Raw genomic sequence first — 15,282 nt, 5'->3', positions numbered from 1 at the left:
CAGTGGGAGGTAGCGTCAGTGGGAGGTAGCGTCAGTGGGAGGTAGCGTCAGTGGGAGGTAGCGTCAGTGGGAGGTAGCGTCAGTGGGAGGTAGCGTCAGTGGGAGGTAGCGTCAGTGGGAGGTAGCGTCAGTGGGAGGTAGCGTCAGTGGGAGGTAGCGTCAGTGGGAGGTAGCGTCAGTGGGAGGTAGCGTCAGTACCACTCCTGACAAAGGTAAGTACGTGACTGTGACATACGAAATCCAAGCTGGGACACTTTGTTCCGGATTCCTGTTTCCAGCACGTGCACCTAGACTTGGTAGGCCTGCTACCACTGTCTCGGGGTTATACTTATCTGCTTGCATGTGAAGACCGGACTACCAGGTGTCACAAGATCATTCCTATCACCGACATCTCTGGAGACAGTCAATAGGTCTTTGTTGGATTCCATCTTTCAGTGTTCCGGTCACTATTACAACAGATTGATGGTCTCAGTTTGAGTCGGCATTGTTCTGAGCTTTCACTGATCTTCTGAGCACTATCCATATTTACACTACGGTCTACCATGTGCAGGCAAACTACCTCGTTGAGCATTTTCATCGACAGTTGGAAGTAGCATTAACAGCAGATGGTGATTCATCTACGTGGAGTGAACGTATGCCCTTGGAGTAGGTACTGCTGTTAAGGCAGATCTTGGATGTTCAACAGCACAGCTAATATGTGGCACTACGTTAACCTTGCCAGGCGAGTTTGTGAATCCGAGGCCAAGCACATTACTCTATGATCCAGCTAGTTATGTTGATTGTCTTCAGGAAAATTAGATTACTCCAGCCTACATGGCAGGTGTCATCTGCAGTGTATATGCTGAATGATTTGCAATGCTGTACTCGTGCGTTTGTCCCTGGTATGATGCTGCTTGCAAACCACTTCAGCCCATTTATGATGGTCCTTTTCAGGTCTTATGACACCATCTAAGATTTTTGATTGACAGGAATGGAAAAGATGACACTGTTTCCATCGACAGGTTGAAGCTGGTGTATGCCGACAATCCACGTTCTGCGTCAGAATCAGAACAGTCGCGCCCATGCCAGTTGGGACCATATATCGCCTTTTTTGCAATATTGTACGAGGTTGGGCTGCACTGTAAGCCCTCTGGAACATTACATAGTGGGACAGTTCCAATCAGTCACTTCCTTGCATGGGTGGGGGCTGCCGGGTTCTTCGTTGAGAGTCATGTCGGTCGCCGCTGATGATCCAAGTGATCTAACATGCGAGGATAATAGCACGCATGCGCGGTTGTGTTAAGTGTCAGTCATTGTCTTCTTCTGCCTATGCATTCCATAGGATGGTTCTTTTCAGTCAGTTTGTGGGATTCGATATGATACCCCACTCCTCAGAATGGAACCGCATGTGCGTGAATGGATTTGGGTGAGTTGGGGTTGCACAGGTCCAGACCCACCCTCTCGACATCCCCTCCTGGATTTAGTGGCATGGTGAGGTCCAAGACGCCTGGGGGGGGAGATTCTGTTGCAGTGAATGGCCAGACCAAGGTTCGATGCTTTCTGCGCTTCATGACATGTGTTTGCTCGATAGCCGTTGACGCTACGAGAGGGTTCGTCCATCCTTGTTTTTCAACCTACAGGGTGTCTAGCCATCCTCCACACCAGGCAAGCTTGATGGGAGAGCTGGTTTAGTTGCCAACCATGCTACAGGTAGTACTGGGCAACATGGTACCAATTGCCACTCAGGCAAGTGACCTAAGCATCAGCATATGGGTGATGAGTGTCAGGATCATCCATGTGGCAGTGAACCAATGAAAACATCAGGAGTTTAGCTGGGTGGTGTTTGGGGAGTTAAAGAATGCAATGTTGTGTCTAGTGAATAATAAAATAAAGTTGACTTCATGGTATGCTGAAAGAATCTAGTGAGTGTATTCTTTTTTGTAAGCTGAGGTAAACAAGTGCCATTACATAGCCTATGAAGAAGGTAAGTTCACTTCTTGATATTTGGCACTAGTTTCAGAATTTGTATTATTTGTGTTGGGAACAGGACTTCTCCATTTGAGTTTTCATTGGAGTTTTATGACTTTGAATCAGTCACTGCTCAGTGACCTGCAGGCATTGAAGTCCTGGACATTACAGGAGAGATTGGCCACCAAATCCAGGTTATGCAAGTTCAGGTATGGGAAGACCATGGATTGAGACAGTGGAGACTAGAGTAGATTAATGTGGCTCATTTGATTTGCACTTTGTGTTAATCCAGTATAAACACAGGTTCCCTCTTCAAGCCTATCTAGTGTATGTCATGTTATCAAATAATATTTCTGAAAGCCAAACTTCTTGTCTTGAAACAGATCACTCATCCTGCAGGATGCATGTCACAGTTCATCAAGTTTTTTGGGGAGCAGATAATGGTTCTTTGGAAGTTTGCACTTTTAAGGAAGCGGATCTTGATATTTTCACCTCCTCCGGTTGGAGTGGTCTGCTATAGAGGTGTGTTTTAAATAAATGTGTCTTTTAACATTGCCCATATTTCACTTTCTCTTGCCTTACAGAATTCATAACCAGATAAATTTGCAGCCCATTCTGCTACTGTTTGGATATTGCCAATGCCAGTTATTACTGCACGGTACCTGATGATTTAATTTAGTGGAAATTTGGCAAGCATAAGTGTGTCATGTTCAAGCAAGGTTTCCTACAACCAAAGTGAGTCATCGGTTGTACTTAAAATTAGTGATGTGCAAAATTGTCCAAAATTTAATTTTTTAAATCTAGATATAAATCATGATAACAGGCTATTTTGGCCCAATTTACACCCAATTAAGTCCACCCCAGTACATTTTGAAAGTTGGGAGGAAACTGGAGCCCCCAGGGGAAACCCACACAGACACAGGGAGAATGTACAGACTCCTTACAGACAGCATGGGATTCAAAGCCCGGACCATATCATTTGCGCTGTAAAGGCGTGGCGCTAACAGCTACGCCAATTATGCCACCTTAAATAGGAGTAGGAATGTAGGATAGGAATTCTTGGTTCTAATTTCCATAAATCCAGAACTGTAGGATATTTGTCCCACATCTAAAATCACCTGGAACCACCTGGAACTTCACATTTTTAATGGCTGTCCTGTTTGAATGCATGGCCCCATATTTCCTGAACATCCATTCTCTAACTTGTTTTAAGCCAGCGGTGAACCAAGTTGTCTGGTAATTCTGTGTTTGTTTCCTCCCAATGTTCTATTCTAGTTTACTGTTGTTGCTGTCTGGCGAATGTTTCATTGCCTGGAATTGGGGGAGTTCCTGAATCCAAACCTTACTTTTATATCAGTGTAGCAGATATAGAAACTCTGGAGACTGAGATTTCTTATGTGGCCTGTAAGTATAAAACAGATATTTGTTTGCCTCTCTACACTGTAATATATTGTGTAAAGAACAGGAGGCTGAATGGCTAAGAAGGTGCAAAAAGCTGGAGACTAAGAATAATGAGAGACTGTCGATACTGATGCTGGACGTTGGTGGACAATGGGTGAAGTAAAACAGCAAATGTCAGAAACACTGCAGATCAGGCAGCATCTGTGGAAAGGAAAACAGACTGAACATTACAGTTCTGAGATCATTTGCCAGGTTGCATGGTACCTGATGATTTAATTTAGTGGAAGCTTGGCAAATATAAGTGTGTCATGTTCAAGCAAGGTTTCCTACAACCCAAGTGAGTCATCAGTTGTATTTAAAATTAATGATGTGCAATATTTAATTTTTTAAAAACAAGATCTATATCACGGAAACAGGCTATTTCGGCCCACTAGTCCGTGCCGCCTAATTTACACCCAATTAATTCCACCCCGGTACGTTTTGAAGAGTGGAAGGAAACCGGAGCCCCCAGGGGAAACCCACGCAGACATGGGGAGAATGTACAAATTCCTAACAGACACCATGGGATTCAAAGCCTGGACCTAATCGGTGGGTATTTCTTCCTGGTCTTTTCTAGTTGGCTGAGGATTAAATCAGACAATGTTAGTCTAGCTAATAAGTGCAGTTTTAAAATTCTAAACTAATTAGCTAAATCAAACAGAGATAACTGGGCAGGCAATGTGCTGCAGCTACAACACCTGGAAACTGATGGACCTCTTCTGTAGTTCAAAGTTATTGTTGCATTCGGAACTTTGACTGAGGATTATTGAGTTTCAGATATTGATATATCACAGGAAAAGGTATGTGGGTGCATTTTGTTCAAGGAAGCACTTGTACATCAGGTATTAAATATGTCAAATGTGATTATCTGCCAGAGACCGAGGGGTGTGACTGATTTAAAAAGGACACACAAAAAAAGGACTTGTATCAACAAGTGATTTTTCTGTTGGTACTGGGTTGTTTTTAAATGACCAGTTATCTGGGGGAAAAAAAAGTTTCTGACATGGGCCCAGTCTGGACCATTTCGGATAATTTGAGGTGTACTGTACTTCACTCAACTGCGGGCTTTCTCCATTATGGCAAGAGTTTGGATTTAGATTCTTCTTACCAAAATGCATAAATAGTACAAAATTCCATTTGCCATGTTTTCACCAATTCAATTAATTGTAAGCCAGTTAGCTTAAACTTTCTTAAGATGTTGCAGCCTATAATTAACGATAAGGCAAGTCATTTATAAAAGCTTAATGAAACAAAACCAAGTCAACGTGGTTTTGTTAAAAAGAAACTGCATTTGCCAAAATTGCTGGAGTTTTTAGAAGGATATTTACAACCCAATTTTGATAGAGTGGAACTGTAGATGTTGAGTTTTTGTAAATGGGTCTTTATATCACAGGTAAGAGTTTAACTAGTGAAGTAGTAGAGGAATTGATACCCGGGTCAAATCAGACAAAATCTCAATTGAATAGTGGGGGCAGGCTCAAGAACTTTGCCACATCTATTCTGCCCAGGCTTCTCAATATTTGAAATGCTTGAAGACCCCCTTATTCTTCTGAACTCCATGGAGTACAGTCCAAGAGCTGTCAGACATTCCTCATATGTTAATTCCTTCATTCCATGAATCATTCTTGGGAATCTTCTCTAAACCTTCTCCACTTCCAGCACATCCTTTTTAAATAAGGAACCCAAAACTGTACCCATATTCCAAGTGAGGTCTCACCAGTACCTTATAAAGCCTCAACATCACATCCCTGCTCTTGTATCCTATTCCTTGAGAGATGAATGCCAACAATGCATTTACCTTCTTCACTATTGACTCGTCCTAAAGGTTAACCTTTTGGATACCCTGCAGGAAGTCCCTTTATACCTCTGAATTAAAAAAAAATCTCCCCATCTAAATAATTTGCCCTTTTATTCGTTTTACCAAAGTGCATGACTATGCACTTTCCAACATTTTGTATTCTTTGCCCATTTTTCCAGTCTTTCTTGGTCTCTCTGAAGCCTGTTTCCTCCTCACTATGCCCCTCCACCTATCTATCTGATCTGCAAACTTAGCCACAAAGCTATTTTTCTGCAATCCAAATCATAAACATACAATATAAAAAGACCCCCAACACCAAGCCCTGAGGAACACCACAGTGACCAACCAGAATAGGATCCCTTCTTCCCCCACCCCCCCCCCCCACCCCCAACACCACTCAGTTTCCTGCCCATCAGCCAATGCTCTATCTGCTTCCTCAAAAAAAAGCAGTTGGTTTGTCAGGCAGGAATTTCTTTTAAGGAAATTGTAACTTTGGTCTCTCTTGCCGTGCACCTCCAGGGGGCTCCATAACCTTATTCTTGACATTTGATGTCCCAACAGCTTCCCAAACACTAATGTTAGGCTATAATTTCCTTTCTGCTGCCTCCCTCCCTTTTTAAATGGCAGAGGGCTAAACATAGAGACCCAGGAGTGACACAGGCTTAGTATTTCAAACATCTTGGTTAGTGAAGCTAATAGTCCTCCAGAACCATGCTAGAATCTATTGATTCTTGGAAGATCATCACTAATGCTTCCATACTTCTTTCAGAACCCATTCTATTTGGACCGGGTGACTTATCTAGGTTCCTAGTATCCCTTTTTATATTATTTACTATCCTCATTTCATGTTCATCTTTTCCTTCCAAACACCTCTTAAACCCTTTTAAAATCTTCCCAGTGTCATCGATCTTCCCACTAATTTTTGCTTCTTTGCTGCTCTTGCAACGTGTCTTTGATTTATTTTGTCGGTCACAGATGTAATTTTTCCATTCAAATATTTCTTTTTTTTTGGAATATAAGTGTCCTGTACCTTCCATATTTCTTGCAGAAACTCCAGCCCTTACTGCTCTTCTTTCCTCTTTGCGGGGTCTTTCCAATTAACTTTTGCCATCCTCCCTCATACTTCTGTAGTCCCTTTTATTCCACAGTTATACTGGCTCCTCCGATTTTAGTTTTTCCCCCTCAAACTGCAGGGCAAATTCTATCATGTAATCACTGCCTCTTGAGGGTTCCCTTACCAATTCTGATTTATTATACAATACCCCATCCAGAATTTCCATTTTTCTGGTTGGCTCAACCACAAGCTGTTCTAAGAAACCATCCTGAAGGCATTTGATAAACTTCTCTTGGGGTCCAGTACCAACCTGGTTTTCCTAATCATAGTGAAATACCCATGACTGTTATAACACTGGCCTTTTTCACTCCTCTGCAATGTACATGCCATATTCTGGTGACTATTTGGAGGCTTGACTACAATTCCAATGGGGGTCTTTTTATCCTTGCATTTTCTTACCCACAGGATTGTATCATCTTTTTAGCCAGTGTCTCCTCTGTCCAAAGATTGAATTCCAGTTTTGATTAGCAGAACCACCCTATCCCCTCTACCTCCCTTCCTGTTTTTCCGATGCATTGTGTATCCATAGATATTTAGTTCCCAGCTGTGATCTTCTTTCAGCCAGGTCTCAGTAATGGCTGCATTGTCATACCTGCCAACTCCCAGCTGCATTACAAGACCATCAACCTTATTTCTTATACTGCAGGCATTTAAATACAAGACCTTGAATATTCATCACTCTTTTCAATTTTGTTTCCAAAGTACTTCAAGTTAAATGCTTAAGCTTGCACTTTGCCTTGTGCCCTATTAAATGCCTATCCTCCTTCACAATCTCGCTACACAGTGTATCCACTTGTGTATCTTCTGCCCTATTCATTGCCATCTCATTTCTGGTTCCCATTCCCCTGCCAACCTTGTTTAATCCTCCCCAACAGCTCTATCAAACCTGCTTGCCAGAATATCAGTCCCCCTCCTTTTTGTACAGGTCATTTCTTCCCCAGAAGGGATTTTGAAGATCCATGAATCTGAACCCGTTCCCTCTGTGCCAACTCTTCATCCACGCATTCACCTGCCATAAAATCCTATTCCTGGTGTGTGACACTGATAGCAATAAAGACATGACCACCCTTGGTGTCTGCTTTTAAGCTTCTTTCCCTATATTCCCTCTTCAAGACCTCATCCCTTTTCCTAACTATGTCGTTGGTGACAACAAGGTCCACGACATCTGGCTGCTCATCCTCATGTTTGAGAAAGCTGTGGACTCTCTCTGAGATGTCCCTGGCACCTGGGCGGCAACATACCATCTGGCAGTCTCAATCTTGTTCGCATAATCTCCTAACTATAGAATCCCCAATCTCTCTAGCTCTCCACCTCCCCCCTTCCCTTCTGAGCTTAAGGGACAGACACTGCCAGAGACCAGACCACTACGATTTATCCCTGGTAGATTGTTTCCCTGCCAACAGTACCAAAACAATATACTTATTATTGTGGGATGCCCTGCACTGACTGTCTACACCCCTTCCCTCCTACCAGTCACCCAGTTACCTGTCTCTTGCCTCTTGGATATGACTATCTCCTTATAGTTTCTGTCTATCATCCCTTCGGTCTCTTGAATGATCCAGAGTTCATCCAGCTCCAATTCCCGAACACGGTCTGCAAGAAGCTGCAGGTGAATGCACCTCTTGCACATGTCGTCAACCGAGACATTTGTACCGTCCCAGATTTCCGACATGGTACAATCGGAGCATACCACTGCTCTCGCTGCCATTTCCACTACCGACTCTGGGTTATTACGAAACAATCTTGCGTGACCTTGCCTCTTCCACATCCTCAGCCTCTGGTCGCTTGCATGTCCTAAGAAAGATAATTTGGTGTTGAATTTAAAGTTTATTCTATAGAAACATTTTGTGCTTATGTTTTCAGGCACAACTGAAAAGATATTTGAAGAAAAAAAGGATTTGTATGATATTTACATTGATAACCAAAATGTGAAAACTGAGCATGAGCATCTACAGCAGCTGTTGAAAGTAAACAGTGCTGATAAGGACAAGTATCGCAAGCTCAATGACCAGAGGTAAATTGTGATTACTTTCCACTTCTACCTTTGCCCCTACTTTGCCATTTTCCTCAAACCCTGTGATGCATTGAGAAATTTTAGAACTGCCCAGGCTAAAACTGGATGTTTGGCATGAAGATGGCTAATCAATATTTTACCCACTCCCCAAGGGAAATTGTGAGCTGTTTCCTTGAACTGCTTAAATCTTGGGGGTAAAGGTACATCAAAGGTGTTTTTGGCATGCTGAGCAACACTGAAGTACAAGTACTTGCAAGTCAAGGTGTATGACAGAAGGAAAATATGGGCTCTATGTTGGGCTGCTGCTCTAGTCTTCTAATTGTTGTTTTGGGTGATAATGGTAAAGAGACTTTGTAGAATTAGCTGTGGTGCACCCAGAAGATGGGACATCGTGCACCCATGAAGAGGGCGGAGTGAATCTTTTATCACAATGTTAACCAAGGAAGCTGTTTTGGATAGAAATGGAATTGAACGCGGTGATCATCAGGTGTCTCATTTTGTTCCAGTCTTAAAGCTATACTGAAGTCTGGAGTCATGTTATTTGGATGTACAGTACTGTTAATAGCCCCTTCCTGTTCATGATGGATGATCGATCAAGTGAATAGTAATTGGTTGAATTAGTGTGCCTTTTTTAGATAGAAAACTTTGTTCAATCTGGAGCACTGCAGCTGAGTTGAGCTTAGTTGGTGATGGAGGTATATCATGATGGGGCTGAAATTCTAAAGATGACTAAAGCCAATGTTGTAAATCACTCAGAAAATTCCCTTTACCCTTCTGAATTTTTATTTAAACTGTCTTGCAAATCAGAGTTTGTGTGCCATTCTGCTAAATGAAGTAAATATTCCATTTAACTCTTTCCAACAGGCAAATGCTGCTTTATTCTCAGGAAGTGGGGGGAGACTGCAACTCTAATGAAGAGGACCTGTTTATTATGTAAGTATGTTTACATTGGGAGAGAGCTAAGAAATTAAATTAATTCTGATTAGGAGCCAGTTTATAATGCAATTTATCTTTTTCTATAGGTTTTTCATGGAACAGAATAATCGTATTTTTCAGATGTTGTTGGAAGTTTCAGCATGTCAGGATAAAACTCTAACAGCTGACCATGTAAGGAGTATGGGGCTGGACCCCCAGGGGGATCGCATCTTCCTGATGGATCTACTTGAGGTTTATGGGATTGATGTGATGCTGGTTATTGACAATCCTTGTTGTCCATGATCCAAGACTTGTGAACTGCTGTATAAACTGGACAGATCCAAGATACTAAGTGAACTGATGAATAGCCTTCAAAAATAATTTAGAAACCAAGTGCAATTGTACCTTAGCACACAACAGTTTCTTGAGCTGTGCCCAGGTCAGTTCACGAGTCACTTGCTTTTCTCCCTTTTCCATTTAGATTTTGAAACATTAACTAAAGGGATAAATCAGGATGGTTTCACAGGAAAAATGCTAATTTAAAGGATTTTTGTATTGCAAAGTGTTCTTGAATTTTATCTTCTGTTGCTAAAATCTGTTGTGACTTTTTTGTTGCCATTTGTGATAGCAACTGTGAATTGGAACATGCACATGTGGATTTTTGTGCATATACACAAGTACATTTCCAGGACACAAAGATTCCATGTTGTTCCACTGAACTGCAGGGAGATGCTTTCTTGTGTTATTCTCTAGACAAGATTGGATTCTGTTTTTAAGAAAGTGTTTCATTTGATATCACCAGGCTCTCACTAAAGTGCACTGAGGGCTTATTTGGTATTGTCAATCACCCACTTATTTTTAGCGATGAATTTGACCATGAAATAATGAAGTATAATGTGACTGGTAGGAAAGGAACCACTTCTTTGAACTGCCAACTTGAAATATTGTACGATTAATCTTTTAACTTATCCCTCTGGTTACCTATTGCTGATAACTTGATATCAAGTATTGCAGGTAAATTTACCTGGTCACCATGTATCCAAGAATTAAAAAATGTGTTGTGATTTGAACTATAGCCTTACAAAGATAGCGAAAAATTAATTTGAGAGAACAAGTTCAGGGTATTTACCATTAAACATCTGTTCAGTAATTGGTTTATAGGTCTGGCTACATTTTGTGTTTTATTGAATTGAAACTTCAAGCTAATATTGAGCTCTGTTTGTGGAATAATCCAGTTTCTCAATGTTAATTTTAAGAAATAAGGAATGCAAGTGATAGAGTTCACACTTTAACTAGGCATTTAGAATGAGAATCTGTTGAGTAATATTGTGCTAAAAGCTGGCCTTTTGTCATGAGTAAATAGTTGTTTGCAAGATTTTACTGCTTTGTAATTTATCTGATGAGTGAAGAAATTGAATCAATGTGACAGATCTAAACACAATCTGCTGGTGGGACTCACCGTGTTGGGCAGCATATCAGTGGGAGAAAGAGAATGGTCAGCATTGTGGGTGGGAACCTGTTATCAGGGCTGAGAGTGGAAGTGAGAGCTGGGGTTATGGGGTTAGGGAGGGGAGGAGAGAAGTGCCCAATGGAGGGGAGGGGATTATTAGTATAATAGACCATATGGAATGAGGAGTGGGAGAAGAAAATAATCCAAAGGGGGAAATGAGTGTGGAAATGGAAGAAGCCAGAGATGAATGAGAGTGGGGCGGAAGGGAAGAGAGAATAATGTCAATAGTTCAGAAGAAAGAGGGGACATGTTACCAAAAATTGGAAAATTTGGGGCTGTCAACCGCCAAGGTGGAAGATGTGTTGTTCGTCTAGTTTATGTTGAGCCTTTCTCTGGCATTGGGTGAGGCCCAGGACTGGCAGGTCACTGTGGGAAGGGTCATGCAAACAGGAGCTCAGGATAACCATTCCAGACAGAGCATGAATGCTCTGTGAGCCGGTCCAAATCTGTATATGGCCTCACTGATTCTCCATCAGGAGCTTGGAATGCAATAGATGAGGTTCACAGAGGAGCATGTGAATTTTTGCCTCTCAATGAAGGGCTGTTTGGCTGATGATAAGGGAAGATGTGCAAGAGCAAATCCTGCACTTTCCTGTAGTTGCTGGTGAAAGTACCTGGGGAGGGATGAGTAGACAAGGGAATCCTAAAGAGAGTCATCTCCACGGAAGATAGAAAAGGGTGGGGAGGAGAAAAATGTGTCTGGAGGTGGAGTGTCATTGCAGCTGGTAGAAATGGAGGACGATGAGCAGAATGCAGAAGCTAGCAAAGTGATAGGTAAAGATGAGGAAACCTTTCCCTGTTCTGTTTGGGGTGGCGGGGAGAGGAAATTTGGGAAAGGCTCCATTGACCACTGCAGAGGAAGCCGAATTGTTCAAAAAAGAGGACATTTCAGATGTCCTGGAATTGAGAACGATGCCCTAAAGCTGAAGAAACTGAGAGAAAGGGATCATGTCTTTACAGAGGGCAGATGGGAGGTGTAGTCTTCCGGTACGTTTCCAATGGTGGGAGGAAACTGGAACCCCTGGGGAAAACCAATGTTGGCCTAGGCAGAACGTACAAACTCCTTACAGTCAGCACGGCATTTCAACCCCAGTTCCGATTGCTGGTGCTCTAAAGGCACATTAATTGCTACGCCAACTGTGCAGCCCCAACTGAGATGGAGGCGTGTGTAGAAAGGGGAGAGAAGTGTTAGAAATGGTCCAAGTGAATTTCATAGTGGGTTCGTAGCAAAGTGGATAAAATTGGGAAGCTTGGGGGGTGGTGCTGGAGTAAGTTCCATTTAGCCAATAAAATAAAAGAGGCATTGCTTGGACCCATGCAAGTGCCCATGGCTGTGCTATTGATTTGAAGGAAAAGAGAAGTGTCGAAAGACGTTAAGGGTGAGGACAAGTTTTGCTGGGTAGATGATTGTGTTAGTGAAGGGAAACTTGCCAGAATGTTCCAGGGATAAACAGTGGACTTTCTTCTCTGATGGGAAGTGGAGGCAATCAGAGGCCAGACATCTGTGGTGAAGATGAGACAGTGGGAATCGGGGTGAGGGTTGGGGGGGTGGAAAGAGGGAAGTGATGAAAGTCATGGGAGGTATCCTGAATGTAGGTAGGAAGGGACTGAAAAAGGTGAGGAGGATGGTCAAGAAATAGGTTCAGTAGGACAAAAAGCAGTCAGAAACAATGGGACTGTTGTGGATCTTCATTAAGAACTAGAGGTGGAAAGTGCAGGTTTGGGACAGTATTAGGTTTGATGGATCAGATTTCATCTGATGCAATGAAATCTGTGGCCCTGTGGGAGGCAGTGGCCTGGCAGACAGTGGAGAGAGGGCCAGACATGGTCCAGGGGTAAATATGAGAAGGAATCAGAAAGATAGAAATGTCAAATTTGTATGGCATTAAACATGCATATATAATTGAAGATGGGTGTGTAGCAAAGAAAATTTTATAACAATTGAAGGGGTGAAGCTCTAAAAGAATATCCAATGAGGTGTTAAGTAAGATGTTAAATGACTATTGTGTGTGCTTATCTCTCCTCCGTATATTTTAATAAGAATGAAAATACGAGAAATGTTAGTGGAATTCCCAAAATAAACCAGGTAATTATAGGCTGTTTAGACAAATGTTATTCATTAGTTGATATTAAAAGCCAAATTGGCTTAATTTTATAACTTGTCCATTCCAATTTCTGCCTTGTTTTTATTTTAAGATCAATAAGCCCCTTGCAAATGTGGTGAAATTATTCACTCAGTAAAGTTAGGAATATGAGATACATTGAGATCAAAAAATGTTTTTCTTTTCCCAACCCTACCACGAAGTATCAATGTACTAAAAGAAGTCTAATAAAAGTACTTAAATTAAATGGTAATATTTAGTGAGGGTATCTGTTTAGGATCATGAAATGTCTGCACTTTATGCTAATAATACATTATCACAGGTTCAGAAAATTGAATCAAAATGAATAAATACATAGGAGATTGTGGATAGACAACTGGCATGTGAGAGAATGCAGATGCTGAAATGTGGAGCAAAAAAGCAATCTGCTGGAAGAATTCAGCACAAGTGGCATCAGTGGGAGAAAAAGAATGGCCCACATTAATGTGGAGATGTATTAAAATAAATTCTCTTTTAACAAGTTATCTGTTTCCAGAAAACATTGCTGCTGGAAATCTGAAATGTTAATATAAAATCCTGTTACACGAATTCCTACTTTATTTTCTACAAATGCTGCCTGACCTGTTGTGTATTTCTAGCATTTCATTTGATCTTTTTTTAATTTAAAAATGTCATTTGAAGAGCCAAACATTCAAAGCCACACATGTTTGCCATTCATTTTTTAAATAGCCCATTAGATGGTGATTCTAGAATTGTCAAATTTACTTTGGCCATTATCGAAGGGCAGTTAAAGTTAAATCCAATGTTATCTCTCCTTGTTACCAATTTTTAATCCTGCAGAAACGGTGTACACTGGTTCTCAATACCTTGTAGAATTTTGAAAATATATCATTGACCAAATGGATGTCTTAACTTTTGTCCCATTGAAAAGTGATCTTATTTTTCAAGAGTCTTAATACTGTCTCATTTATTTGTTTTTAACTGAAAAGCCTTCATTTACAATTTTATATTAACCTAAACATTCTAGTGTTGGTCCAGCATTTCACCATCGATGAATGATTATTGGAAAGGAAGCATGGTTTCCTTGCTTCTCCATAGCAATCTATGTACAGTGCCCTCCATAATGATTGGGACACAATACTCCACATTTTAAAATTTGTAATCCAGTAATTCACATGAGATTAATGTGCACATTCCAGATTTTATTCAAGGTTATTTGTATACACTTTTTAACCATGAGGAAACGACAGTACTTTTTAATACCTAGTCCCCTCATTACAAGGGACCATAATATTTGGGACTAAACAATGTTAAAGTAGTTGTGTGTAATACTTTGTTGCATATCCCTTGCATGCCATGACTGCTTGAAGTCTGTGATTCACAGACATCACCAGGTGCTGAGCATCTTCTCTAATGATGCTCTGCCAGGGCTCCACTGCAGACATTTTCAGCTCCTGCTTGTTTCAGGGGCTTGTTCCCCCCCACCCCCCTACCCCGAAATTTTCTCTTCAGCATATGGAAGGCATGCTCAATTGGATTTAGATTGGGTGAGTGACTTGGCCATTCAAGATTTTCCCCGTTTTTTTTAGCTTTGAAAAGCACCTTTGTTGCTTTAGCAGTATTTTTGGGATCATTATCTTGCTGAAGAATGAAGAGCCGTCCAATGAATTTGGAAGCATTTGCTCGATCTTGAGCAGATAAGATGTTTCTATATACCTAAGAATTAATTTTGCTACTGCCATCAACAGTAACATCAATGAAGATGTGCATTAGTACCTGTGGCAGCCATACTTGCCTAGTCTATAACACCCTCACCACCATGTTTCACAGATGAGGTGGTATGCTTTGGATTTTGGGCAGTTCTTTTATGCCTCCACACTTTGTTCTTGCCATCACTCTGATACAGATTAATTTTGGTCTCGTCTGTCCATAAGACCTTTTTTCCAGAATTCTGCAGGCTCTTTAAATACATCTTGGCAAACTGTAATCTGGCCACCCTGTTGCTATGTCTACCTAGTGCTTTGCATATTGCAGTATAACCTCTATTTCTGTTCATGGTTTTTTTTGGAAAATTTTATTTACATTTTAGGTCTCAATTTATATAACAATAATATATTGAATATAAAATCATAGAAAAACATTCATAAGGTCTGAAGAAATATAAAAAAGAAAGGAGAGTACCTCTTTTCCCAGCCCCCCTCCCCAGATTTGAAAGAAAGGGGGACAGACAGGAGGAAATAGAGGGAATAAAAAGAGAAAATAGAAAAGAAAAAGATACAGATGAAAGGTTCAATATCTCATAGTCACATCATTTTAAAAGTATTAAATTTCTAATAAGGAGTATACAAATTAGCAATTATTAAAATAAATTATACATCTGGGAATTTAAGTAATCTAAATAAAGTTATCAAATTTCAATAAACATACTCTATCTATTCCTAA

At 41.0% G+C, this 15,282-nt stretch overlaps 1 protein-coding gene across 5 annotated transcripts in view; it reads left to right on the top strand.

Annotated features, from left to right (window-relative positions):
• The window catches only part of dennd11 (DENN domain containing 11), a 42,150-nt gene that overhangs the window by 21,661 nt on the left and 5,207 nt on the right, over positions 1–15,282 (top strand). Inside the window, exons 5-9 of one of the 5 annotated variants that reach the window (XR_011346653.1) lie at positions 2,331–2,469; positions 3,223–3,351; positions 8,163–8,313; positions 9,178–9,246; positions 9,336–9,667. Coding sequence is in view for 4 of the 5 variants with exons in the window: in XM_069903701.1 (XP_069759802.1) it covers positions 2,331–2,469; positions 3,223–3,351; positions 8,163–8,313; positions 9,178–9,246; positions 9,336–9,531 (684 nt within the window). In the remaining variant the exon portion in view is untranslated. Of the gene's footprint in view, positions 1–2,330; positions 2,470–3,222; positions 3,352–8,162; positions 8,314–9,177; positions 9,247–9,335; positions 13,088–15,282 lie in introns of those variants that run through there. The other 4 variants (XM_069903700.1, XM_069903701.1, XM_069903702.1 and 1 more) reach the window with 4 other exon arrangements.

This window comes from Narcine bancroftii, chromosome 11, assembly GCF_036971445.1.
Source record: "Narcine bancroftii isolate sNarBan1 chromosome 11, sNarBan1.hap1, whole genome shotgun sequence".
NCBI classification, from domain to species: domain Eukaryota; kingdom Metazoa; phylum Chordata; class Chondrichthyes; order Torpediniformes; family Narcinidae; genus Narcine; species Narcine bancroftii.
This window is presented reverse-complemented; position numbering and strand designations above follow the sequence as displayed.